This window comes from Glycine soja, chromosome 13 (genome assembly GCF_004193775.1).
Source record: "Glycine soja cultivar W05 chromosome 13, ASM419377v2, whole genome shotgun sequence".
NCBI lineage: Eukaryota > Viridiplantae > Streptophyta > Magnoliopsida > Fabales > Fabaceae > Glycine > Glycine soja.
This window is the reverse complement of record NC_041014.1, coordinates 29,625,570-29,651,492: the sequence shown is the minus strand read 5'-3', so window position 1 is coordinate 29,651,492 and position 25,923 is coordinate 29,625,570. Positions and strand designations below refer to the sequence as shown.

General features: G+C 33.2%; 2 protein-coding genes and 2 pseudogenes across 2 annotated transcripts; 3 read left to right on the top strand and 1 right to left on the bottom strand.

Moving 5' to 3' along the window:
* Positions 1–255: 255 nt before the first annotated feature.
* Positions 256–3,706, top strand: LOC114381301 (probably inactive leucine-rich repeat receptor-like protein kinase IMK2). Its single transcript, XM_028340518.1, has 2 exons — positions 256–2,393; positions 2,705–3,706. Exons 1-2 carry the CDS (start codon positions 299–301, stop codon positions 3,301–3,303), a joined length of 2,694 nt encoding a protein of 897 aa, XP_028196319.1. The 5' UTR covers positions 256–298; the 3' UTR covers positions 3,304–3,706.
* A 6,119-nt stretch (positions 3,707–9,825) lies between these two features.
* Positions 9,826–14,520, top strand: LOC114381041 (laccase-12-like). The gene is made up of 7 exons (XM_028340215.1): positions 9,826–10,008; positions 10,129–10,280; positions 10,865–11,109; positions 11,394–11,522; positions 12,437–12,978; positions 13,292–13,736; positions 14,053–14,520. The coding sequence occupies exons 1-7, from the start codon at positions 9,889–9,891 to the stop codon at positions 14,181–14,183; spliced, it is 1,764 nt and encodes a 587-aa protein (XP_028196016.1). The 5' UTR covers positions 9,826–9,888; the 3' UTR covers positions 14,184–14,520.
* A 1,797-nt stretch (positions 14,521–16,317) lies between these two features.
* Positions 16,318–20,264, bottom strand: LOC114381769 (annotated as a pseudogene).
* Positions 20,265–21,468: 1,204 nt separating this feature from the next.
* LOC114381902 lies at positions 21,469–24,840 on the top strand (annotated as a pseudogene).
* The last annotated feature ends 1,083 nt before the right edge of the window (positions 24,841–25,923 follow it).

The following is a 25,923-nucleotide window of genomic DNA, read 5'->3' as shown; positions in this document are numbered from 1 at the left end:
AAGTATACCTCAAAACTTAAATAACGTTCATAAAAATCAGATTATTTACCAAATAATATTCTTTCATAATGAAAATTGAACTCATTTCTTGAGATATGAGTTCCATTCTTAACTAGATCTATATTTGTTTGAATAAAGAAAAAAACAACTATACACACACTACAGTCACAATTTACAATGAAAACTAGCCGTTACTCACTGTTTTTTTAACAACGAAGAGAGCCTCACTTCTGAACCTCGCATGTTCATTTTCTCTCTCTCACGCTCTCAACCCGCGCGCGCACCTACACACTTCTTTATGTCATCACGTGCTCCTCCTCACTCTTCCTCTCTCTCCTCACTACAAAAACCATTCTTCAACTTACAACACACAGTGTTTTTTTGTTCCACTAAATCAAAATCTCTCATTCTCATTACCTTTATTCTTTTGATTTTTTTCGTTATGTTACTAGTGGAGAAAACCAACCTCACTTCACAATGCTTCAACCGTATTTCTGATAAGAAGAAAGAAAGATGGAAGACACACAACAACAACCCATGGCGTGTTTTGTTTCTCTTATGTATGTGGAGTCTTGTTGTGCTCCCTTCATGCGTGAGACCAGCTTTGTGTGAAGATGAAAGTTGGGACGGAGTGGTTGTGACAGCATCAAACCTCTTAGCACTTCAAGCTTTCAAGCAAGAGTTGGTGGACCCAGAAGGGTTCTTGCGGAGCTGGAACGACAGTGGCTATGGTGCTTGTTCAGGAGGTTGGGTTGGAATCAAGTGTGCTCAGGGACAGGTTATCGTGATCCAGCTTCCTTGGAAGGGTTTGAAGGGTCGAATCACTGACAAAATTGGCCAACTTCAAGGCCTTAGGAAGCTTAGTCTTCATGATAACCAAATTGGTGGTTCAATCCCTTCAACTTTGGGACTTCTTCCCAACCTTAGAGGGGTTCAGTTATTCAACAATAGGTTAACTGGTTCCATCCCTTCTTCTTTAGGTTTCTGTCCTTTGCTTCAGTCTCTTGACCTCAGCAACAACTTGCTCACAGGAGCAATCCCTTATAGCCTTGCCAATTCCACCAAGCTTTATTGGCTTAACTTGAGTTTCAACTCCTTCTCTGGTACTTTACCAACTAGCCTAACTCACTCATTTTCTCTCACTTTCCTTTCTCTTCAAAATAATAATCTTTCTGGCAACCTTCCTAACTCTTGGGGTGGGAATCCCAAGAGTGGCTTCTTTAGGCTCCAAAATTTGATCCTAGATCATAATTTTTTCACTGGTAATGTTCCTGCTTCTCTGGGTAGCTTAAGAGAGCTCAGTGAGATTTCCCTTAGTCATAATAAGTTTAGTGGAGCTATTCCAAATGAAATAGGAACTCTTTCTAGGCTTAAGACACTAGACATTTCTAATAATGCCTTCAATGGGAGCTTGCCTGTTACCCTCTCTAATTTATCCTCACTTACATTGCTGAATGCAGAGAACAACCTCCTTGAAAATCAAATCCCTGAAAGGTTAGGTACATTGCGTAATCTTTCTGTTCTGATTTTGAGTAGGAACCAATTTAGTGGACATATTCCTTCAAGCATTGCAAACATTTCCATGCTTAGGCAGCTTGATTTGTCACTGAATAATCTCAGTGGAGAAATTCCAGTCTCCTTTGAAAGTCAACGTAGTCTTGATTTCTTCAATGTTTCTTACAATAGCCTTTCAGGTTCTGTTCCACTTCTACTTGCCAAGAAATTTAACTCAAGCTCATTTGTGGGAAATATTCAACTATGTGGGTATAGCCCTTCAACCCCATGTCTTTCACAAGCTCCATCACAAGGAGTCATTGCCCCAACTCCTGAAGTACTGTCAGAACAGCACCATCGTAGGAACCTAAGTACCAAAGACATAATTCTCATAGTAGCAGGAGTTCTCCTAGTAGTCCTGATTATACTTTGTTGCATCCTGCTTTTCTGCTTGATCAGAAAGAGATCAACATCGAAGGCTGAGAACGGACAAGCCACGGGGAGAGCAGCCGCTGGAAGGACAGAAAAAGGAGTCCCTCCAGTTGCTGCTGGTGATGTTGAAGCAGGTGGGGAGGCTGGAGGGAAACTAGTCCATTTTGATGGACCATTGGCTTTTACAGCCGATGATCTCTTGTGTGCAACTGCTGAGATCATGGGAAAGAGCACCTATGGAACAGTGTATAAGGCTATTTTGGAGGATGGAAGCCAAGTTGCAGTGAAGAGATTGAGGGAAAAGATCACTAAAGGTCACAGAGAATTTGAATCAGAAGTCAGTGTTCTAGGAAAAGTTAGACACCCCAATGTCTTGGCTCTGAGGGCCTATTACTTGGGACCCAAAGGGGAAAAGCTTCTGGTTTTTGATTACATGCCTAAAGGAGGTCTTGCTTCTTTCCTACATGGTAAGTTTGGTGTGCTGTTCTTTAAGTTTGATTACATTACAAATAGGAGAAAACTTAGATATACATAGTTCTTTAAGTTTGATTACATTAGAAATAGGAGAAAACTTAAACATACATAGTTCTTTAAGTGTTGTGTGTGCTGTTCCATAATTAGAATTGGAGTTTTACTTACCTTAGTAATATGTATAATTCTAATTGGAGAACAGTACAAACAAAAGCACCTAAGGAACAATACCTTAGTTTTAATCATATTTGTTTTGTTCATATAGCTTATCAATAAGTGAAGTATTTTCTTGTTCATCTTGATGCAGGTGGTGGAACTGAAACCTTCATTGATTGGCCAACAAGGATGAAAATAGCACAGGACATGGCTCGTGGCTTGTTTTGTCTTCATTCCCTGGAGAACATTATACATGGGAACCTCACATCCAGCAATGTGTTGCTTGATGAGAACACAAATGCTAAAATTGCAGATTTTGGTCTTTCTCGGTTGATGTCAACTGCTGCTAACTCCAACGTGATAGCTACTGCTGGAGCATTGGGATACCGGGCACCAGAGCTCTCAAAGCTCAAGAAAGCAAACACTAAAACTGATATATACAGTCTTGGTGTTATCTTGTTAGAACTCCTAACGAGGAAGTCACCTGGGGTGTCTATGAATGGACTAGATTTGCCTCAGTGGGTTGCCTCTATTGTCAAAGAGGAGTGGACAAATGAGGTTTTTGATGCAGACATGATGAGAGATGCATCGACAGTTGGCGATGAGTTGCTGAACACGTTGAAGCTCGCTTTGCACTGTGTTGATCCTTCTCCATCAGTACGCCCGGAAGTTCATCAAGTGCTCCAGCAGCTAGAAGAGATTAGACCAGAGAGATCAGTCACAGCCAGTCCTGGGGACGATACCATATAGCACAATTTTTGCATTGATTTTTTTTTTTGTGCCAAACGTAGTTGTTTTGATACAAGTCATAAGTGCTTCTGAAAACTTATCTCCTGGAAATATAGAGCTTTTTTCCAGTTGAGATGTTTTGAAAAGCTCTTAAAAGCAGCACCTTCTACCTTTTGTATCCGAACAGGCTACTACTATTAGTACTATATATATGTTCTATGATTCTTTCATTCTTATATTAATTTTGCCTGTTTGAATGCTTGAAATTGTACATACTACATACTACAACAAAGTGTAGTTTCTGTTTAATTTTGCCTCTACCCCCAAAGCTGGTGTGTAATTCTGTTTCCTCCAAGGCACATAATAGTTGAAATAGTTGCTCACTCAGGAGCATCCATTATTTATTCTTCGAGATTCTCTTTCACTCAGCTGCTACCTTCTATACATGTGAAGTCATCATCTTTCATTGTAAATTCTTTCAAGTTTACTAATATTATTTTCCTGCAAGCATTCCACATTCACATCTGATAACTATGACAACAACTTCAAAGATAATGACTTCCAAGTTCCAACACTACTGGCTCTGTACGTTTGAACTAATTTTATATAATTTATCTATTGGAGATAGAAATATAAAATTGAACTGATGTGAACAATATGAATCACATCTTGAATTAAATATCTCTAACTGGAATAAATAAGAGACCCAGAAAAAAGGGATAAATAACGGATAGTTAAGGAAGTTAGAACCTATTATGGCAAAAAAAGAAGAAAGAAAAAACCACCCGACATAATTCCAACTTCAAAATTTACTCAATAAAAAGTTTAACATTCAAATTTACTTGGAAACAAAACCCATAAACAAAGAAAGCATACACTAATTCATAACCAATGACAAAAAGAAACAAAAAAGAATGTTTATCCAAATGTTACAAGCTTAAGCAGATCTGTCATTGTGAAAGTCTCTTATGCACATTAATATTACAAGCTTAAGAATGTTATCCAAATGTTTGAGGTTTTGATATATATCTTTTTATAATCTTCTTTGGTTTAATAGTTGCAGATTGCCACATTTCTCATGTCAGTTACTCGTATTCTCCCACAAACAAATAAGGCTTCTTCTGTCTCAATTCTCAAATTAAGTCTTACAAAACCCAATCTTTATTCACCCATTGTTTCCCCCATGTCATGTGGAAACCTCACAAGAGATTCAGTTCATGTTTGTACTTCAGTTGAGAGAGTTTTACTTCTAAAACAACAATTTCTTTCTTTCTCATTTTGTACATCGAAATTTAGAAATATGCATATTGAAATTCACAAATCACAACAATACTTTTCTAACTTTTATCCAAATATAATGTCAGCCTAAAAAGAGGATGGAAATAATCCTATCGTTAAATCAAACTTATCAGTCAAAAAAGAAAACATAAATAGATCACAGTATCACACAATCAAGTGTAACAATATTTCAGACATTGTTAGCGACTAGGTTTGGATATAATTTGCAAAATTTAATATCAATACTACTTGTTCTATTTATTTCTTAAACTGATAATTAGTAATGAAACTTTAAATGAAGAATATTTAAGCAAAACATAAAAAATCCCACAAATGATTGTGTGATAATCCAAGAGGAAATGTCTTTCAACCACTGCCAACAACCTAGTATCAACCAAAACCACATATACAAACAATCTTCAGACTAACACTTCTAAGTTGGTGCTGAAGAGACACCATCTCATGGGTAGATCAAAGAGTACTGCCAATATCATTTGACCAACAAACAATTATGTGCATTGGATGTTCTACCATAGTACATTACTAATGTGCACGTCTTTAATTATTCGGTTTTTATAATATTATGATTTTTTTTAATATATCAATGAAGTTTTTTTTAATGTAATTTTTTATACTTACTCTTAAAATATCTGAATTCTCTTCCATATATATAAATTTTAAATAGTCTTTCCACATTTGTATAATCGTAATCAATGAAAGTCACTTTTTAAATCAGTTGTAGCTATGCCAAAAGACTAGAACCAATATATATAGTTTTTTTTAGATTGACTCTATTCATAATATTGATGCAAAAAGTTAGAAATTAATTACATTAAAAAAAGTTTTCTAGATCGATTCTAGCCACGATGTAGATGTATTTCTGCATTAGTTTTTTTAATAGTTGATTTAGAAAGCAACATTTAAAATTGATTGACATACTCAACAAAAAATCCAAAATAACTGAGGTTAAAAGTATTTTTATATTACCATCAGTGCTTAATTCTATGCCAAAAGCGTTGGAAGTTGTGCAACGCATTTTATTATAACTAATGGTCCCGAGTAACAAAATTTCAATTTAATTTCTATTAGTTGAATTCATGTTTAACTTGATTAATTGAGCTTGCCCTTCAATTCTAGGTATATATGTATATTCCAGAAACGTGTTGATCGATTTTCTCCCCGTTGTGGTACCAATTAATTAGGTACCCTGTTGCCCCTAGGGGACATTGGATGCCCATCAGAAGTTTATACAGCATTATAGTGACTTTCGACCTCTCTCACTCCAAGGTCCACAAATTCTATCTATCTATATTGAACTTGTAAAGACTAATGAACTTGAGAAGACTATCACCGAAACCCACAAAATGGCAATGCATGCTCACCAAAAGTTTATACAGCATTATAGCGACATACGACCTCACTCTCACTCCCAGATCCACATGTTCTATCGAACTTCTAAAGACTATCTCTGAAACCTATTATAGCTTCATGAGGAGGGTAACATGCATTTTAACAACTTAAACAACAACGTATCATTGGGCGTGACCCTTAAGAAGGCCCCATTTTGAAACAAAAGAACATGGTGTATTTGTCTTTAATTTCGTTTACTAACCATCATAATTTTCGGTCAGAGAGAATATATATTGATGTGTGGTGGAATCAAAAGTTAGATAGTTAATTGGATTTTTGTATATAAATATACACTAGTTAACAATTTATGTTTTTTAATCAAATGATCCATATTTAAATTCTGATTAATGTTTTTTATAAAATAAATTATGTTACGAGAAAAATAATTATCTTATGTGTATTTTTAGTTAGTTACTAAAGATTAATCTTCTCTTCCACAAAAATTATTGTATACAAATATCATCTTAAAAAAATATACTTCATATCTTTTCAATCTCATAAGAATTTCTTCTCATTTTTATTTTGTCTTCTTTTCCCATCACATAAACATAACTTAATTATTACATCTATTGATTTTTCTCTATTTTTTTAATTTCTATATTCCTTTTCTTCTTCCAACTTTATACACTCAAAATGAAGTGCACGTTTCTAATAAATTAAGAATTTGACCCAATTATAACTAACCATATGAAGATGAACTTTCAAATAAAGCCATTTATTTATAATTGTTATCGATCGCTAGCTAGCGACATCTGGTGTAGTTCCTATTTTTGCCTTTCTTAAGAATCAGATGAGTCAGTAACAAACTCTACCAACTTGTCTAATGCACTGTCATGATTTATAGTTCACCTATCAAATCTCAATTTGGTTTCTGATCATCTCTTTTTATATTAATTGAAGTCTATTATCTTTTGTTTGACACGCTTTCGTTCTCAGGGTCTAACGGTTTGTCTGACAACCAACCAAAACTAATGTCCTAGTTAGTGGCTTGGCTAAGGGGTAGCTGTTGTTATCAAACTCACATGTAGACATCATTCATCAATCAAACCTTTTATGCCAATTTAGACACAACATTCAGATTAGGTGCGTGGGAGGGATATCTGACAATTAGAGGAAGCATTGCATCATTCCTTGAGATTTAAGATTTTTATATTACTTGGAATAAGAACACTAAATCGTAGACCAGTCCAAGCTTGTTCTTGTTTCCACGCTTTACTCGAGAAGGATCTTTCAGATGTCAAAGCAAGTGAGTGACCTGTGGAAGATCCTCACACTCATGAGGGTCCACAGTACGTTGCGGATTTAGCTTGAAGGTGGAAAAATAATTATGCAATTTTCGTGTTATATATGTTCAGAAAGCACAAGGTCCATATTGCTTGGTCTAGTAATTTTTATTTATATTTTAGAAAATAAGATGTACACTTACGTTATTAAACAATTTTTATATTATAATAAATTTATCGATTTTTATAAAATTATTTTAAAAGCAATGTCAATGATGATTTCTAATTAGTAATTGGTGTTATTTTCATAATAACAATATATGTAAATAGTCATTAATTGAACAAATTTTAAGTGTTTATATATCAATTTGTTAAAAGTCATGTTAATGTATTTTAATTATATCTAACAATTTAAATTCAATTTTATCTACCTAACTTTAAAATATATAAATACATTATATTATGAGAAATCATTATCATTTTCTGATATTTTTTCTACAAAATCATAATCATCACGTTAATACAATCATTTAAATATATATGTTAACTATTTATTTTGATCAAGTTATTCCAAGAGTAACTATAAGAGTCCATCTCTTAATAAATTCCACCCACCATATATCAAAATAAAATACAACTCATCCTCCCAAAATAGACCAAGCAAATAAAATTAAATTGCAGTTAGTTTACATATGTTAAATCGCAACTTATAAAGAAGGATCTAGTAGAATTGATTCAACATATTAAGTGAATTATTATAAATCATTTTTCTGATTCCTACGAATAAAAACAATTCATCAACCTACCCCAGTGAAAGTCTCAAGTAATTTGATATTATCTTTTTTAATTATGCATGTTATTTTCTTTTTATATAAATTGAACATTTGTTATATTATGAGCCATCAACCAGCATTTATTTATATTCTAAATAAGATTATCTATCAAAATAAAAATAATATAATAAATAATTATTACTTTTTTATTTTGTAAAAACTTTCAACTCAATGATTATTATATGAATTAATTTATATTCTTAAGTAATGAAAAAACATTTTTTTACCAAATGAAAAATTAATTCTTAATGTAACATAAAGAGGTCCTTTCAATTAAGTAATTGATCATTACTTAGCTTTCGAGCTGTGTTAAAAAAAACAATTGAGGGGAATCAAACAATTAACAGATCATTGAAAATATAGCAAAAACCATATTCTCCTATATATTGTCGAACATTTGAAAAATTTTAAGCCATGGTAATGGTATTATAGCTGAACACGTGGCAGTATGGTGACCTAATGTTAGTCAAAAATAAAAATGATGTGTGCCTGGTACATCCAAGTACGTATCTTTGAGTATGACATTCGTGTGCGTGTAATTCTTTGCTGATCTCATCCATGCGTAAAATAAAATTAGTTAAGTTATGTTGGATGACAGACCACCTAATTTAATACTTGAGAAATGTTTTTCATAAGTATCTCTAACTAAATTCTTGTTAGATGCAATCAAATCACTTTAGTTAATTATAGTACTTTATTTTATTTGCTGCACGCATCATGGAAGTCTACGGTACTTATCTAGGTATAATCAATCAAAACTATTAGCCAGCCTAATTAATTATCCGGGTATAAAGAATCATTGAATAACGCGGATTACTTTTTCATTAAAAATGATCATTAGAGGTTAGGATTTAAAGTTTTTTTTAATGACCAAAGAGAATAAATATTATTGGGCGCTTTGTCCCACAATCAATCACCTAAATAAGAAAACGAAAAAAAAGAAGTCAAATTGGACTAATGCATAAGTGGCACGATCTTTGGCTTGAACTCTTTAGCATCAAAATATACCCTTTTCCACAAATCACAAGAATTCCTTACATGAAAAGAATGTTAAGTTGACGGTTTACACTAAATTATATGCAGTTTTCTGCACGTAATTAATTTTCAAGAATTTAAGGCTGTTGGTAATTTGCAATGGCGAGCTTGACTTGCTAAGGAAAGAATAAAGTTAAAATGCTTTCTGTTTTAATTAGTCTTTTTGCTTTTGGATTGTACGTTATACTTTTGTTAAAACAGGAATGGATATATATAAGTGGTAAAGGATAGAAATTATCACATAATCTAAAATTATTATTCACAGTCAATCTCCACATGATATATATAATCTAGTTTTATTAACTAGTTTTTAGTATAAATTAAAAATATCAGTTATATATCAAATAAAAATGTATCAGAAACATATATATATATATATATATATATATATATATATATATATATATATATATATATATATATATAATATGGTCTTGGTAAAATAAGGGATTGATTAACCTTGTTACTTGCCTCTTGAATGCGAGCTAGAATCAGCATATTAATTAAAACCCGTCATATAAACTAAACAAAGTCTCAAGATAATTATTCTTGGGACAAATTCAATTTCAACCCCTAACTAAAGACTTCTGAAGTAAGCATTCATGCACTTAATTAACTAGCGGGTGCAACAACTCTTGTATGCTTGAACCAAGTTAAGTTTCCCTTTTGAGTTTGACCTTAAATTAACCTAATCTGCCAACCTCAAAGGACTTTATCTCTCTCCCTCACCTCTAATCCACCCTATAAAAGCACCCTCTCCCACTCTTACATGCATTGCTACCTTAACCTTCAGCATTCACACTAAGGTGTTAATTGCTCATAAAAAAATGGAGTCTGTCAAGTTCATTAACATGAATGCCAAACACTCCTCCATCTTTTTATTAGCCCTGATCTTTGTTCTGATCTTAGCTTCAGCAAATGCCAAAATTCACGAGCACGAGTTTGTTGTACGTTCTCTCACCCTCTTTCTCTTTCTCAATTATATTCTCGGGGCTTATTTTTTTCTTGTTTAATTTTTTACTCTTTTTCGTTAGATAATAATTAGCTAGCTGATTGTAATGGAATAGGTTGAAGCAACTCCAGTGAAGAGGCTGTGCAAAACCCACAACAGCATCACCGTGAATGGGCAATACCCGGGCCCAACGTTGGAAATCAACAATGGAGACACTTTGGTTGTCAAAGTCACTAACAAAGCTCGTTACAATGTGACCATTCATTGGTATAATATCAAGCTAGCATCTTAATTTCATTTTACATTATGAAGACACTTTTACTTAATTTTGCACGTCTCCTTAGTCCTTACCACGATTTATAGACATAGACATTACACTCTTACGAAAAACATTTTTCTCACGTACGTTATATATACATATACTACTCCTTACACTCCTTTTTATATTAAAATGGAAAGAGTCTCTCTCTACGCCACGTGAAGAATAATATAAAAATATATATACACTTTTTACTTTTTGGCATTCTAATTTTTTACCTTACTTTCCTTCTCATGATATTTATCATGTATTCTCTCTTCTATTCTCATTTTTCTATCTCCCAAAGGGTGAATGCGTTCCATTAGAATGTGAAAATGAAAAGCATTGACAACCACATATGTAAAACTAATAATTTCTCATAATCCTAATACATACCACATGATACGTACGTACGTACGTATGTGATACCATCAAGAAAGTTTTAAAAGCAAGAAAGAGTCCAAATTAAGACTTCATTTTAGGAGTGAATTAATATAATTGAAAGTGATTTTTATTGCTCGTATTCTTTCTTAATTATAATATATGTTCTTAGGCACGGTGTTAGGCAAATGAGAACAGGATGGGCAGATGGACCAGAATTTGTGACTCAGTGCCCGATTCGTCCTGGAGGAAGTTACACCTACCGTTTTACCGTTCAAGGACAAGAAGGCACACTTTGGTGGCACGCTCATAGCTCATGGTTAAGGGCCACTGTTTACGGTGCTTTAATCATTCGTCCTAGGGAAGGAGAACCCTACCCTTTCCCCAAGCCTAAGCACGAAACACCCATTCTTCTTGGTAATTTTTCCTTGTTAATTAATTTACCCATGCATGCACTATTTGTAATTATAACATTGATGAAAAACATGGAGGCAACAATCTAAAAAAGAATTAAGATTAATTAAAAACTAAAAAGTGATTGTGATAGTTGGAATTAATTAATACTACTTTTGAAGCAAAGAGACTATATATATATATATATATAGAGAGAGAGAGAGAGAGAGAGAAATTATTGTTTTTTGTTGTTTAATTTGCTTTTGGACAAAGATTAAATGGTGAAAGTGATGATGGTGAATATTTAGGGGAATGGTGGGACGCAAACCCTATTGATGTTGTGAGGCAGGCCACGCGAACTGGGGGAGCTCCAAACGTGTCTGATGCATACACTATCAATGGTCAACCTGGTGATCTTTACAAGTGCTCTAGCAAAGGTTTGATTTCTTCTTAATTTTGACTACGATGAACATGTCACATGTCTTGTTTTAATAAATTTACTTTGCAAAAGATTTGACATAATTAAAACAAGATATGTAGTCATGAAAAAGAGAAGCGTTTTTAGGAAAAAGACATATGATATGAAATTATTAAAGATGTCAATTATTTATGAAACAAGTCAACAATAGGTTTGCCTTTTGGTACAGCGTCTATTTGATGGCCTTTCTACTTTTTATTCTCTTTTAAAGACAAAAAGTGTCTTCCCCACCAAATAAAAATAATAAAAAAAGACAGAAGACTTTTAAGAAAAAATATAGTTTAAAAATTGCAAGTTTTAGCGAAAATTAGCAAAACAAATTTAAAAAATATATAATTTGATATTTTTTTCATAAATTAGAAAGAAAAACTCACTTTTTCTTCAAAATAATTATATTATAAAGTTGTCCGTTAAAAAAACTCATCGAAATGACTTAAAGCGAAGAGATTTTATACATGAAACCTGCTTCTAATGATTTTCTGCAACCAACAAGCTTGCCCGCAAGTCAATAACAAAAGAGCACAAGCAGATGACAAAAAGGCATTTTAAAACATAAGTTAATCATACTTTTCATTTATTTAGATGATGTATCATTTTAATTTCTTAAATTTTCTTAGAAAATTAATTTTTAAATAATTATTATAAAATTCACTAAATTAGTTTTAATTTGTAATTAAATAACAATTTAAACATTCATTATCCTATCATTATATAAATTTTTTACTATTTTTTATTACAAGGATCCTTTCTTGCTTAAAAGTATCTCTTTTTTTTTTTTAAAAAAAAAAAACTCAATCTAAAAATAGATCCAATAAATTGTTTTACCCTTTGATTTCATGAAAATGACCTTTTTTCTTTGACATGGAAATGCAGACACTACCATTGTTCCAATCCATTCCGGCGAGACTAACCTTCTACGTGTTATCAATGCTGCACTCAATCAACCTCTCTTCTTCACCGTCGCAAACCACAAACTCACCGTGGTTGGCGCCGACGCCTCCTACCTCAAACCCTTCACCACCAAAGTCCTCATGCTAGGACCCGGTCAAACCACCGATGTATTGATCACCGGCGACCAGCCACCTTCCCCCTACTACATGGCGGCGCGTGCGTACCAATCTGCCCAAAACGCCGCGTTCGACAACACCACCACCACCGCCATACTCGAATACAAGTCACCTCATCACAGTAATCATTCTCACCATCATTCCAAAGGAGCACTGAAGAAAAAAACCAAACCGATCATGCCCTCACTCCCTGCCTACAACGATACAAACACAGTCACTGCCTTCAGCAAAAGCTTTAGAAGCCCTAGAAAAGTTGAAGTCCCCGATGAAATCGACCAGAGCCTCTTTTTCACTGTGGGCTTAGGAATCAACAAGTGCCCCAAAAACTTTGGACCAAAGAGGTGTCAGGTATTGTACTATTGACCTAATTTTGTTATCATTTTATTTTTGTGTCAAAATTTTAACTTTTTTGTTGTTGCAATTATCATTAATTTAAATTGCATGTAAGTATCTTATAAAAAATGATTTATTTTCTCCGTATAATTGTACAAACTTTACATTTTAGTCACTATTCTTAAAAACCATATTTTTTTTAGTCTTATACAAGCACTTTTGAATCTTTTTTACTCTATGCATTACACAAACTTTACATGGATCGATCTCATATACAACTAGAATCAATTACGAAGATAATTATTCTTTCAACTACTTTGTATACCAGGGACCCATTAATGGGACGAGGTTCACTGCGAGCATGAACAACGTGTCTTTCGTTCTCCCGAACAACGTGTCCATCTTGCAGGCTCACCACCTCGGAATCCCCGGAGTGTTCACCACTGATTTTCCGGGGAAGCCGCCGGTGAAGTTTGATTACACCGGCAACGTGAGTCGTTCGCTGTGGCAACCTGTTCCCGGGACAAAGGCACACAAGTTGAAGTTTGGGTCCAGGGTGCAGATTGTGTTGCAGGACACTAGCATTGTTACTCCTGAGAACCACCCTATCCATCTTCATGGCTACGATTTCTACATCGTTGCTGAGGGGTTCGGAAACTTCGACGCCAAGAAAGATACGGCCAAATTCAACCTTGTTGATCCACCTTTGAGGAACACTGTGGCCGTGCCTGTAAATGGATGGGCTGTTATTCGATTTGTCGCTGATAACCCTGGTAAAATATAAATATTCATTATATTTCTTTATCAATATATATATAATACTTTCTTTCCAACCAAGGATTCACATACACGAGTTTCACTTTGTTTATATGAATATAAAATCTTCTTAAACCAATTACAATTACGTGAATAAGATTCATCTCTAACTCAATAAATGGAAAAATATCTATGATCTCTAATAAAAAAAAATATTATCTTTCTAATTTTCTTTTGTGTAATGTCCTTTTTATAAAAAGGAGAAAACTCAATCATTTCATATTTTTTTCACTTTATTTGCATAATTAATGCAATAATGTATGTTAATTGTAGGTGCCTGGCTTTTGCATTGTCACTTGGACGTTCACATCGGATGGGGTTTGGCTACGGTGTTGTTGGTGGAGAACGGAGTTGGGAAGTTGCAATCCATAGAGCCTCCTCCGCTGGATCTTCCTCTTTGTTAGGATATCATTTCAAAATAATCGTTGGTCCCCAACAATTGGAGTTTTGCAGTTTCATTTTCTTAGTTTGGAAGCTGGTTTATGTTTGCATTTTGGGAGGGTTTTTTTTTTTTGCTTCATTGCTTGTTTTGATTCTACGTTCTTTTTATAGACAGATAAATTGGGTTTGGAACCTAGGAAAGGTGGTGATGCGGTTTTAACCCAAATATATACCATCTAAATAGTCATAGCCCAACCAGTTAAATTGATGATGTTATTTTTCCCTCAGAGTTCATGTTACAAACAGATTGCAAGTTTTGAATATAAATATATCACCTGGATTTTATTTTTTTTGTTACAACTCTTGGTCTCTTGCCCTGGATTTCTTTTTCTTTATTTTTTTACTAGTCTTGGTCTATTGAATATAAATATATTATATGTCTTAATTATTAAGTTTCAAAGTCCCCTAACCATTTGCGATTATAAACTGATACAAAATTTTCTACAGTATATTGTATATACATAGGGGTGCATATCATAGCTTCAGGTATTCAAATCCCTCAACGAATGTCGTCAACATATGGATTATGGGATAAAAAGATAACTACTTTTCGGATAGTGTTGTAGGTTTTCATCAAGCTGATAGAGGAGTATTAACATGGAGTAGACTATTGTAATTGAGAAGCAGAAAGCTACTGTCGCTGGTCATGTGAGTGGGTGGCAAATGTACTGGTCCAGTAGCCCTCTTGAGTTTTAGCCCAATAATCTCATCGAATTAAACTTTGGGCCTTCTTCATAAATTCTAAAGTTGGCCTCTTCTTCGACCTATGTTTTTTTTTTTAATAAAGGAATGAAAAGAAAGGATATATTCATAAACTTTATTTATGTTTAATCTGTATAAATTTCTTAACAACTACTTGTCGAGAAATAAATAAAAAATCAAACTTCATAACTTGTGCATTTCCAACTTTTTAAAAGTTTTCTTATTTAACTTCCCTCAAAAGCATGATTCTGCTACAGTAACTTGGTGACAGATTTTGTTGCATAGATTAATTCATCTGTGTGCCTTTAGACATTTGCTAGTCATGAATCATGATGGTCTATAAATGCTGCCTTTACATGTATATTCCTAGCTCTGAACATTGTTGGGTTCTGTAAATCTGTACTATCTTTTTTGTTCTTTATTTGGGCAAACCTTGTGCTTAAACTTAAGCCCTATTCTTAATCAATGCTAATTTTTCTTTTTGAAAAAAAAATTCCTTAAAGTTATTTCTTGTATAATTTGATTTTAATTTTTAGAACAAATTTAATTCATTTTATCTTTTTTTTCTCCTGTTGAAAAACTATTCAAATTGACTTTTAAAAAGATTGTATCAAATTTTTTTTAAAAGAAGGTTGTATCAGATGTGACATTTGTTTTTCAATGTTTTTTTATGTTCATGTCACATAAAGTGCAAGTCTCATCAAATGTGGTTGTAGGACAAGTGATACTATATACTCCACATGGAATATATGCCAAAATAAAAGTAATGTACGGAGTCATGCGAAATTCATTTGAATTCAAATTAAATGCCTTCTTTATTCATTCTTAAAAAAATCACCATAACTAAAGCCTTTCTAATTACTTTAAGTGGTAAAAGAAACGTGTAATCATGCAACAAATAAATTTTTATTATGTTACTTTTTAGTTAAGGTGGGAAAAAAGTGATAAGGGAAATAATTGGTATTTCGTGTTATAACAAACTTAAAATAGAGTCTATTTTTGACGACATTACAAAAACTCATGGTATGATACAAATTTTAAATTTAATATACAATGAATAGGAATATTCATTTTCTACCCCAAAAAAGCATACTTATTCATCATAAATTTAATTTTCTCTCCAAATAAAAAGTAATGTACAATCATGCATAATAAAGTGAGTGAACACATGATTAATGAGGGGATATTATCCGAATTTGATTATGAAATAATTAGTTATTAAATTTTATTAATCAGAATCTTTTTTGTTTAATAGACCGAAAGATTAAAATAAAAAAAATTACAACCATGCATAGGGATGAGCAAAAGAAACGGATTAATGCAATCCAAAAGCATCCAAAGAAAGTTGTATAAACAAATTAATTAATATATATCAACAAAAATGCTCCTAGAAGATTAAAGGAAGAGTTGATTATGGCCAACCTTTTCTAATTGTTTTACCCGCTTCTCATCACCGCATTGCATCACCAATACGGGAACTTTCCCATTACAAAACTCATTGGATGCCAACATATCCCCCAAAATTCCCAGCTGATCCGCATAGTCTTTCTCCATTCCACGAATTGCTTCCAACACTTGAATGCAATCTTCCACCACAACCTCATGGTAAACAACATTAATAATATCACTACTAATATCATTCTTGGAAATAAACTCATCTATTAAACTCTCATCCAGCGTGCTCTCTAACACCTCCTCTTCATTTTCTTTAAGTCCGTATATAACAAACTTTGAATCTTGCTTGGTGGGCAAAACAAACCGGAACAAAGTGACACGAGTGTTGGGGCGTTCCAACATTCGAATCCCCAATGCCAATGCTTCTCTATCGTCTTTTCCACCAATGAAGAAGATACCAACATCAAAAGACAACTTGGAGCTACTCCAACTTAGCACTGAGTATCTATCCACTAGTATCCCCAACGTACCCTTTGTGTTAAGGTTGCGAATGGTGTTGGCCACGTGGTTTCCTAGAGTTTGATCATTTTGGTGAAATGGTATAATTAGAAGATGCACCGAGTTATTTTGTTACTAATAAGGGTTAATTATAAGTATATTTTGGGGGTTAAATTATATAAAAATTTGTAATTTTTCTCTCCTAATTTTTATTTTTGAGAAAATAATTATTAAATTAACATCATTTAAGTGCATAGAATATTAAAAGTGATGAATTTATGATGGTTAGTGAGTAAAATAAAACTCAGGAAAGTGAGTTAATTAAGAAAAGAAAGACTAATTAAGGAAAGTAAGCTGATTGAGAAAAACATAACTAATTAAAGAAAGAAGACTAATTAAAAAAATTAATTGAGGAAAGCGTGACTAATTAAGAAAAGAATAATAATTAAGGAAAACATAATAACTAAGAAAAGTATGACTAATTAAGGAAAGTAAAGACAAGTTTAGTGCAAGAAGTTCGCTAATCTGCACTTATAAAAGAAAAAAAGATAAGAAGAAAAAGACACACTGGAATTCTAGTTAAGAGAATATAATTTCTTATAGAAGAAGACAAAGGCTAGAAGAAGGAGAATGAAGTATTGATAGTCATTCTTTTTCTCCATTCCCTTTCTTTTTTTTCCTTTACTAAATATTTTTCTCTTGTAAAGGTAAAGCTTTTATGACAATGAGAGACTAAACCCTCTTGAGAACGTGATAATCAACTATTCTTGATGTAATTTCTCTTCCTATTTTTTTATGAATATTACATTTAATATTATTGTTTGTGCCTTGATCACCTATTTGCATGATAAGTTTTAGGGATAGCGTTGTAAAACATTGTTATCTAATAGTACTGGGAAATAATATTTAAATAAAGTCATCACTAGGGATAAGTCGATATTTGTTTAGCTTGTTATGCATGTCTATTCTTAATACAATTTACTATTTTAGCTTTACAAAGAAATTTGGAAGAGAAAATAAATAAATTAAGTCATTTTCATGCGGGGACCAAACTTAGAGTATACTAATAGATGCATGTGTAAATTGAAATAATTATAAATAGAGAAAAATCATTAACATTACGTCAAAGAGTAACAGGCTAAATTTTCAACATTCTTATTTTCTGAATTTACTTTTACAATATTATTAGATTCTCTAATCTTTTTGTCTTTTAATTTAAATTCTTGTTTAATTTTGCTTTTTGTTTAATTTAATTTTTTGACAATTTAATTTATTATTTTTTCATAACCTTTTCAACTAGATTTTCTTTAATTTTTTTATTGATAAAATATTTATCTAGCAAAATATAAGCAAAGTTTCTTTAGATTTGATCTTCTAACTTTTGTTTTAACTTTATTAGTTTGAACCTATTGGTGAACTTACCATTCATCAATAGTTACCGTGCATGCTTCTGTAGGGAGCCACGTTAACGTATGAATGAACGGTTACGGGACCACTTGAGTTGTTGGAGTAGTTCTCGAAGGCACGTAAAATATGGTTGGTGTTGGGGTAGTCCACGGACAAAGATTTTCTATTGTTCTTGTTCATGGGAAGAAGAATGGGAGTGCTTTTTCCAACGAGCTCAATGAGATGTACCACGTAGACATATAAGGGGCTTTGTGTGGTAGGGTTGCATGCTTCTATTAGGGCAATCATGTTGTGCACGTCTTCATCTGTGTGTACACATGAAACCATGTTGAACTGTGTTTTCGGTGATGTTTTGGATTGTTTTAACGCTGTCTTCTTGTATGCCTTTGCGTTTTACACACTCGACGATGCCTGTACAAGCATTTGATCAAGGGTATGCAAAGTGATGTCAAGACCACCACATACATCACTGTTACACTAAATACTTCTGTATCAATAACCTGCAAAAAGTAACATCGTAACATACATTAGGTTTAACATTGCACTAACATTATATATAGCACCCAAATTAAAAAGCATGAGTATTGATATTCAGATCACTTTAAAGAATTTTATTATATGATCTAGAACTATCATGTATTTTGGATCCTAGTTGTCAATCTACACCACGTAACACACGATTGAGTCTTATTAACTTTGACTATGTCATGTAAGGATTGACTAGAATCATAGACATGCAATGTTCTAATATCATACAATAATTTTCTTTTTTCTAGTAAAGTAGAGAAATTAATAAGAGAATATATATACATTACCTTGAGTTTATTCATTCTACTATAAAAGATGAGTTCGACTATACCCTTGACCTTCAATATGAGCCCAAGCACAACGCCATGTTTGGGCTTAATATTATATGTGGGAGAAATGAGCGCACATGCAAGTACCTTCAACAAACACCCCACAAACAAGATAGACAGAACTACTAAAACCACCTTCCAATGCTCATGAATTGCAGTCAAATCTATCTTAATTTGTGCTAATGGACGAGAAGAAGAAAGGCATAAAAAACTCATACACGATCAATTCACATCTCTCTATAATTGTTGTGGCGAGGGGGGTCCATTGAGCAAAACCAAACCATAGAGGAAAGTTCCCATGATGAAATATATGCCAAATGTGTCACTAATAGCTGCCCAAACCAAAGGCCCCAGAAGTAACAAGACAATGTATGATTCTTTAATTGGCTTCCCCGGTGGTGTTCTCTCCACAACAATATTCACTAGTGGTCGTATAATAAGAAGTAATAACACAGCGAATCCAGTTGCACCTGTCAAAAATACGATTGTAAATTGCAAGCTGAATTTTGTGTTGAATTGGAGTTCCTTCGTAATCCATTGCAATATTTCTCTAATCATGGCTGAAGATAGAGCAATTTGGCCCAATTCCGTGGCCACGAGGTTGCGTTCCATCAAGGTTTCGGATAAAACAGCAAAACTGCTCAAGGTGAAGATGTTGGGGAAGTGGTATTGACATTTGACTTTGTTTAGCATCACCGTTGGGAGAATACAAAGAAAACAAGGTTGCTGTGACCAAGAAAGAAGCCAAGAAGGTAAACACACCGAATCGCCAACAACGTTTGGCTGATTTTAATGTTGTCACCATGTCCATTTTCAGACATATGTGAGAAACACGCAATAAGTAGTGCCTATTTTAGACAACGTATTTAGAAACATAGATTGTTTTACTGGAAAGAGAGTCCTCAATATTTCTTCATGGCGCCCCAAGAATGTTGGCCCCAACAGAATGCCAGCCTGTAAAATTATTAACATCATAAGATTATGATGTTTATTGAACAATAGTAATATAATTAAAATTACTAATAAATTAACCTATATATGAGAAATGTAGAATATAGGTGAAAAGCTTACGATGACGCAACAGATGAATTTGGGTGTATTGATAGGCCTAAGGACATAATGAAGGGCTTTAGAGAATAAACCGACTAAAATGATTTGGCACAATGTGATGGAACTTTCACTCATTATATATGTGTATATATATATATACACGTTAATTTGTACCAAGCAAATTAGTTGACCATAAAAACAAACCTTTTTTCTCTTGGGTTGGTGTTCGCAACAAACACAAACACAAGCAGCAGTACCTAAGAGAGAACAAAAGTAATAGATAGGACAAAAGCATATATGTGCATTTTTATATGCTCTAATCAAATTGGCAAATAAAATAATTATATTTAGTAAAATATGAGTTGATATTGTGGTGTTAGTTATTACAACGGGTTCAAAAATCAATTACAGCAATGATAACTTTAGTCAAAATGTCCGAGTTGGAGTTTCGACAAATTTTTGCAAGGAAAGAAAATTGATATGTTATCACTGAGCTAAGGCCAGTGTGTAACGAAAATTAAACTAAGAAGAGTGAATTTCAATTTAGTCTCGTAAGGTATAATTTTAATCAATCGTGCCACAAATATCGCACAACAAAAGTTTGTATACAAATGGTTCAATGACGACATGTGTAGTCAACGAGAATAACTGGTTAAACCAACCATGGCATACACAATAGTGGCTGAGAGAGGATCAATAAAAAAAAATTAAACCATACAACAAATAGGCAATAGTAAATTTTAATGTGTGCTGTTTCACGATAATATTTTCTTATATGAAAGGATTCTCCAACAAGAATTGCAATATAGAACAAAAAGATTTGTACAAACTATGCCTAGCATTTAATTATAAAAAAATAGTTTTGATAACAAAAATATAAATTAAAACATGAAAATTCATGCATTTAAAATTTCTTTAAAAAAATAGTTTGATTGACTGATATAATATTTCTTTATTTTGATTTATAATACCCAACTATGTTTAACAATACTTGATAATAACACTTTATTTTTACTTTTAAATATTTATATAAAAATGATGGAAATATTATGTGATATTATTATTTTTTAAAATTAAAGTTATTGCCATTTTTAAACGATGGAGTAGTAATTAAAAATATATTTTTAGTGTTAACCAAGACAACACTAATTTTTAAATTAGGCATCGACTAGGGCCATAATACTAATTAATTATTTTTAAAAATATATTTGTATTATTATCTGATGCTAATTCTTAATTTGAGTAGGAGAAGAAAAAAATTAGAAACGACCTACGCAACTATATTATTATTATTATTATTATTATTATTATTATTATTATTATTATTATTATTATTATTCATCTAGTTGCTTTATTTGATACTGACACCGATCGATACAAGTGGACATGAACATGATTCTCATTATGATGGAGTGCTATCATCTAATGGTGTTGAGGGCTTACGACGATCGAAACGAAGGAACATACAACCTGAACGTTACTCTGATTGTGGTAATGTTTCTGATGTAACAAAGGTTGGTAATTTTCGAACCTGGCCATACAAGTTAAACAAAAGGAAAGATGACGACGACGACAACAATAAAGAGCCATTGCCACTAGCACAAGAGAATGGTGGCAATAGTCAAAAGGTCATGAAGTGAGTTCTTGCCAGGAGATTTTAGTGCACCAGAGCAGAAATGAAAAGAAGGAATTAAAGTCAGGTGAGGCCAAGCAAACTCCACTTGCTAGTGTTCCTCTTCTTGAAGAAGGTGATACATTAGCCCTTGAGTATCATCCTCTCAATGTCAATGTTACTAGAATAAGTGATGCATATTACAGCACCCCTAAGCTTAAGAAGAGATTGGTTGGTCTGGAAGATGATGTAGATTTTTATCCTGGAAGGGAAGGCATAAATTTCAATAAAGGAGTTAGAGAGAAAAGGCATGGTTCATCATGGTATTCAAGAAGCAGGAGCCATGATACTGGACACAGTTATTACAAAGATAGAAGCTTAAATGCAACTGCCTACAAGGAAATGATAGATTCATACTTAAAGAATGCTAACAGAACACTAACAAAAGAAGATCCACCTGTAATAGACCAGTGGAAGAAAATAGGCAACTTTGACCAAAAGAAGGAAGCAGAGATACCTCAGAGAGGATGAGGAACAAATCTCTTGAGATCGATATGTTGTGGAACGAAATGGAAATGGCACTGGCATCAAGTTATCTTGAAGAAACAGAGGTGTGACAATTGATTCCCTTTTCTATGTTGCATTTCTTTTACGGAGAAAACTTAGATGCAATTCTTTAAATATTATTGGTGTTGTTCTTCAATCAAAATTGAAGCTTTACTTAGGTAATCTACATAATAAAAGTTTGCATTAAATGTTAAGACAGATTATCAAGATAAAACTTCAATTAGAGAACAACACCAATAATACTGATGAAATTGCTACTAAGTTTTGTCCTTCTTTGATTTGTATTTATATATTCTAGCTTCTTTTTTTATCTTCTTTTCTAAGGTAATTTCGATTTAACTATCTCATCAGGGTTCAAATGGTGCCAAATTTTGCTGAGACTACGGAAGAATCTAATCACACTTGTCCACATGATTACAGATTCTCTGAAGAAATTGGAATTTATTGCTACAGATGTGGCTTTGTGAAAACCGAGATAAAATATATTACGCCACCCTTTGTAAGTCAAGTTCAAAACTATGTTTGGTTTGATTTCTTTAATTCACTTTTCAAAAATCCTATGCAACTATAAACATAGTTCCTCATATTGACTATAACCTCCTAATTTGTTCAAAAGCCTGTTCATATTGGCAGATTGAAACGCAACGCTCAGTGAGACACCAAGAGGAAAAGCAATGCAATGAAAAATAGTCAAAGGAAAAGGTTAATAAAGTTGATGATTTACATCTGTTCTTAACTCATGCTCCTACAGATGAACATAACTCTATGGAACATGACAACGTTTGGAAGTTAATTCCCCAACTTAGAGAAAAGTTGCATCACCACCAAAAGAAGGCTTTCGAATTTCTTTGGCAAAATATTGGAGGGTCTTTAGAGCCAAAACTTATGGATGCGGAATCCAATGTGTGATATCTCATGCTCCTGGAGCTGGTAAAACTTTTCTCATCATTGCATTTCTCGTTAGCTATTTAAAGCAATTCCCAGGGAAGAAGCCTCTTATCCTTGCTCCAAAAAACACACTTTACACTTGGTGCAGAGAATTCAGCAAGTGGGAGATTTTTATGCCAGTGTATCCGATTCATGGGCGTGGTGGAACTCAGAGAGATACTGAGCAAAATTCAATTGCTCTTCCTGGTTTTCCAAATCCAAATAAAGAGGTCAAGCATGTTTTGAACTGCTTGGAAAAGATAAAACTGTGGCAAGAGAAACCAAGTGTTTTGGTCATGAGTTATACTGCATTTCTAGCATTAATGAGAGAGGGTTCAGAGTTTGCCCATAGAAAATATATGGTTAAAGCATTAAGGGAAGGTCCTGGGATCTTGATACTTGATGAAGGGCACAACCCAAGAAGTACTAAGTCGAGGTTGAGAAAAGGGTTGATGAAAGTGGAAACAGATCTAAGGATACTGCTTTCCGGTACATTATTTCAGAACAATTTCTGTGAATACTTCAACACCCTTTTCTTGGCATGACCAAATTTTATCTACCAAGTGCTGGATACATTAGACCCGAATACCAGAAGGAAAAGCCAAAAAACGGCATAAAAGACACGCCATTTGCTAGAGTCGCGAGATAGAAAATTTCTTAGATAACATTGCTAAGAAAATTGACTCGGGTATTGAAAATGAGAGGGTGCAAGGTCTAAACATGTTAAGAGGAACCACAAATGGTTTTGTAGATGCTTATGAGAGTGCGAATTTTGATAGTACTCCTGGTTTGCTAATGAACACAACTGACAAGCAGCATGAGATTTTGTTAAAACTGCACACGAGAATGGACGAGTGCATTGGTTACTCTCTGGAGCTAGAGCTTTTGGTAACTCTCGGATCAATACATTCATGGTTGGTTAAAACAACTGCATGTGCAAATAAGTTTTTCACAGTGGGCCAACTGAAGTTGCTAGAAGAATACAAGTATGATATGAAAGCAGGATCAAAAGTTAAATTTGTTTTGAGCCTTGTTTTCCGTGTTATGCCAAGAGAGAAAGTACTTATCTTCTGCCACAACCTTGCACCTGTGAATTTGCTAATAGAGTTATTTGAGATATTCTTCAACTGGAGAAAAGATTGAGAGATTCTGTTGATTAATGGGGAACTAGACATCTTTGAACGCGGGAAAGTGATAGACAAGTTTGAGGAGCATGGAGGAGCATCAAAGGTACTCCTTGCTTCAATTACAGCTTGTGCTGAAGGCATTAGTTTAACAGTAGCTTCTAGAGTGATTTTCTTGGACTCAGCGTGGAATCCATTGAAGATGAAGCAGGCTATTGCACGCGCTTTTCGTCCCGGTCAAGAAAAGATGGTTTATGTGTATCAGCTCTTGGCAACAGGCACATTGGAGGAAGATAAGTACATAAGAACCACTTGGAAAGAGTGGGTTACTAGCATGATTTTTAGTGAGGCTTTTGAGGAGAACCCTTCACACTCGCGAGCATAGAACATTGAAGATGATATACTGAGGGAAATGGTTGAGGAGGACTCGTCTAAAGCAATTCATATGATTGTAAAGAATGAAAAGGCTTCAACAAATTGAAGAGAGGTAATAACGCTTTTTTCATATGAAAACATGTGCTTAATTTATGTTTATATATCTTAATCCTACATTCTCCCTATTAGTGTTATTTACAGTGTTTGCACTAGATCACTAGAATGCTTGTTGGCATTCACCTTCAGTGTTGTTCAAAATTTACATACATGCATGCCATTTTAGAATTTTGATTGAAAAAAAATGCAAATCCCACGTAGAATTAGGCATGGCCGCGGGACGTGTTGGAGACAGATTTGACACTTGTCGTCTCGAATGCCAGGGCAAGTTCGAGTTTAGTAGAAACTTATCATCCAAAATTAAAATTGAAATCACTAATACAAAATGCACAATTTGAAGCCATTCATGTCCTCTCTTGATCTGAGTCTTGTCATTTTGTGGATTGAATTCATGGTTTCTCTTATCCGATGACATTGTTGCCAAGTAACACTACTATAAATTCAGATGTGGATTTCAGATAACCATGGTCATTAATAGTAATACTAACATACTATACATATAATACCTTACAGGACCTTGTGCGAAACTTGAAACAGGATCAGGGTCAGCGAAAAACAAAGGAGCTAGCCAAGGCACGATCTGTTTGCTTATGGAACCCGAATTTTAGATACACACCCATTATGATAAAAATATGTTAGTCCTAACTTGAATTGATTTCTATTTTAATGGGAAATTTTCAATTGACAGAAGTATTTCAATTTTAATTTACAAGAAAGTCATAAATTAGAATAGCTATGCTGAATGAAAACATTTTCTAGAGTTGTTTTTTTAGGAGAACATTTTTTAGATCTTTTCTTCAACCATAATATTTTTAAGAATTTTTCATAATTTATTATATCTCTCAATCTATCATTTTTATCTTTATTTTTAAATTAAATTTCAATATTTTTGTAGAAAAAATTAAAATAGGATTATATCATAAATATATATATATATATATATATATATATATATATTATCATAAATCTAAAATGTAATTTATAGGTTGAAAACTTTTATGTACTACAAAATTTAATTATAATATAATTTGTGTAAACTAAAATACTGGTCTTTAAAAAAAAAAAAAAAAAG

Excerpts from the sequence above, each read along its gene's own strand:
- LOC114381301 (XM_028340518.1), top strand. The coding sequence starts at position 299 with ATGTCATCACGTGCTCCTCCTCACTCTTCCTCTCTCTCCTCACTACAA. Across the intron at positions 2,394-2,704 it reads TCTTGCTTCTTTCCTACATG|GTGGTGGAACTGAAACCTTC; the intron begins GTAAGTTTGGTG and ends ATCTTGATGCAG.
- LOC114381041 (XM_028340215.1), top strand. The coding sequence starts at position 9,889 with ATGGAGTCTGTCAAGTTCATTAACATGAATGCCAAACACTCCTCCATC. Across the intron at positions 10,009-10,128 it reads TTCACGAGCACGAGTTTGTT|GTTGAAGCAACTCCAGTGAA; the intron begins GTACGTTCTCTC and ends GTAATGGAATAG. Across the intron at positions 11,110-11,393 it reads CGAAACACCCATTCTTCTTG|GGGAATGGTGGGACGCAAAC; the intron begins GTAATTTTTCCT and ends GTGAATATTTAG.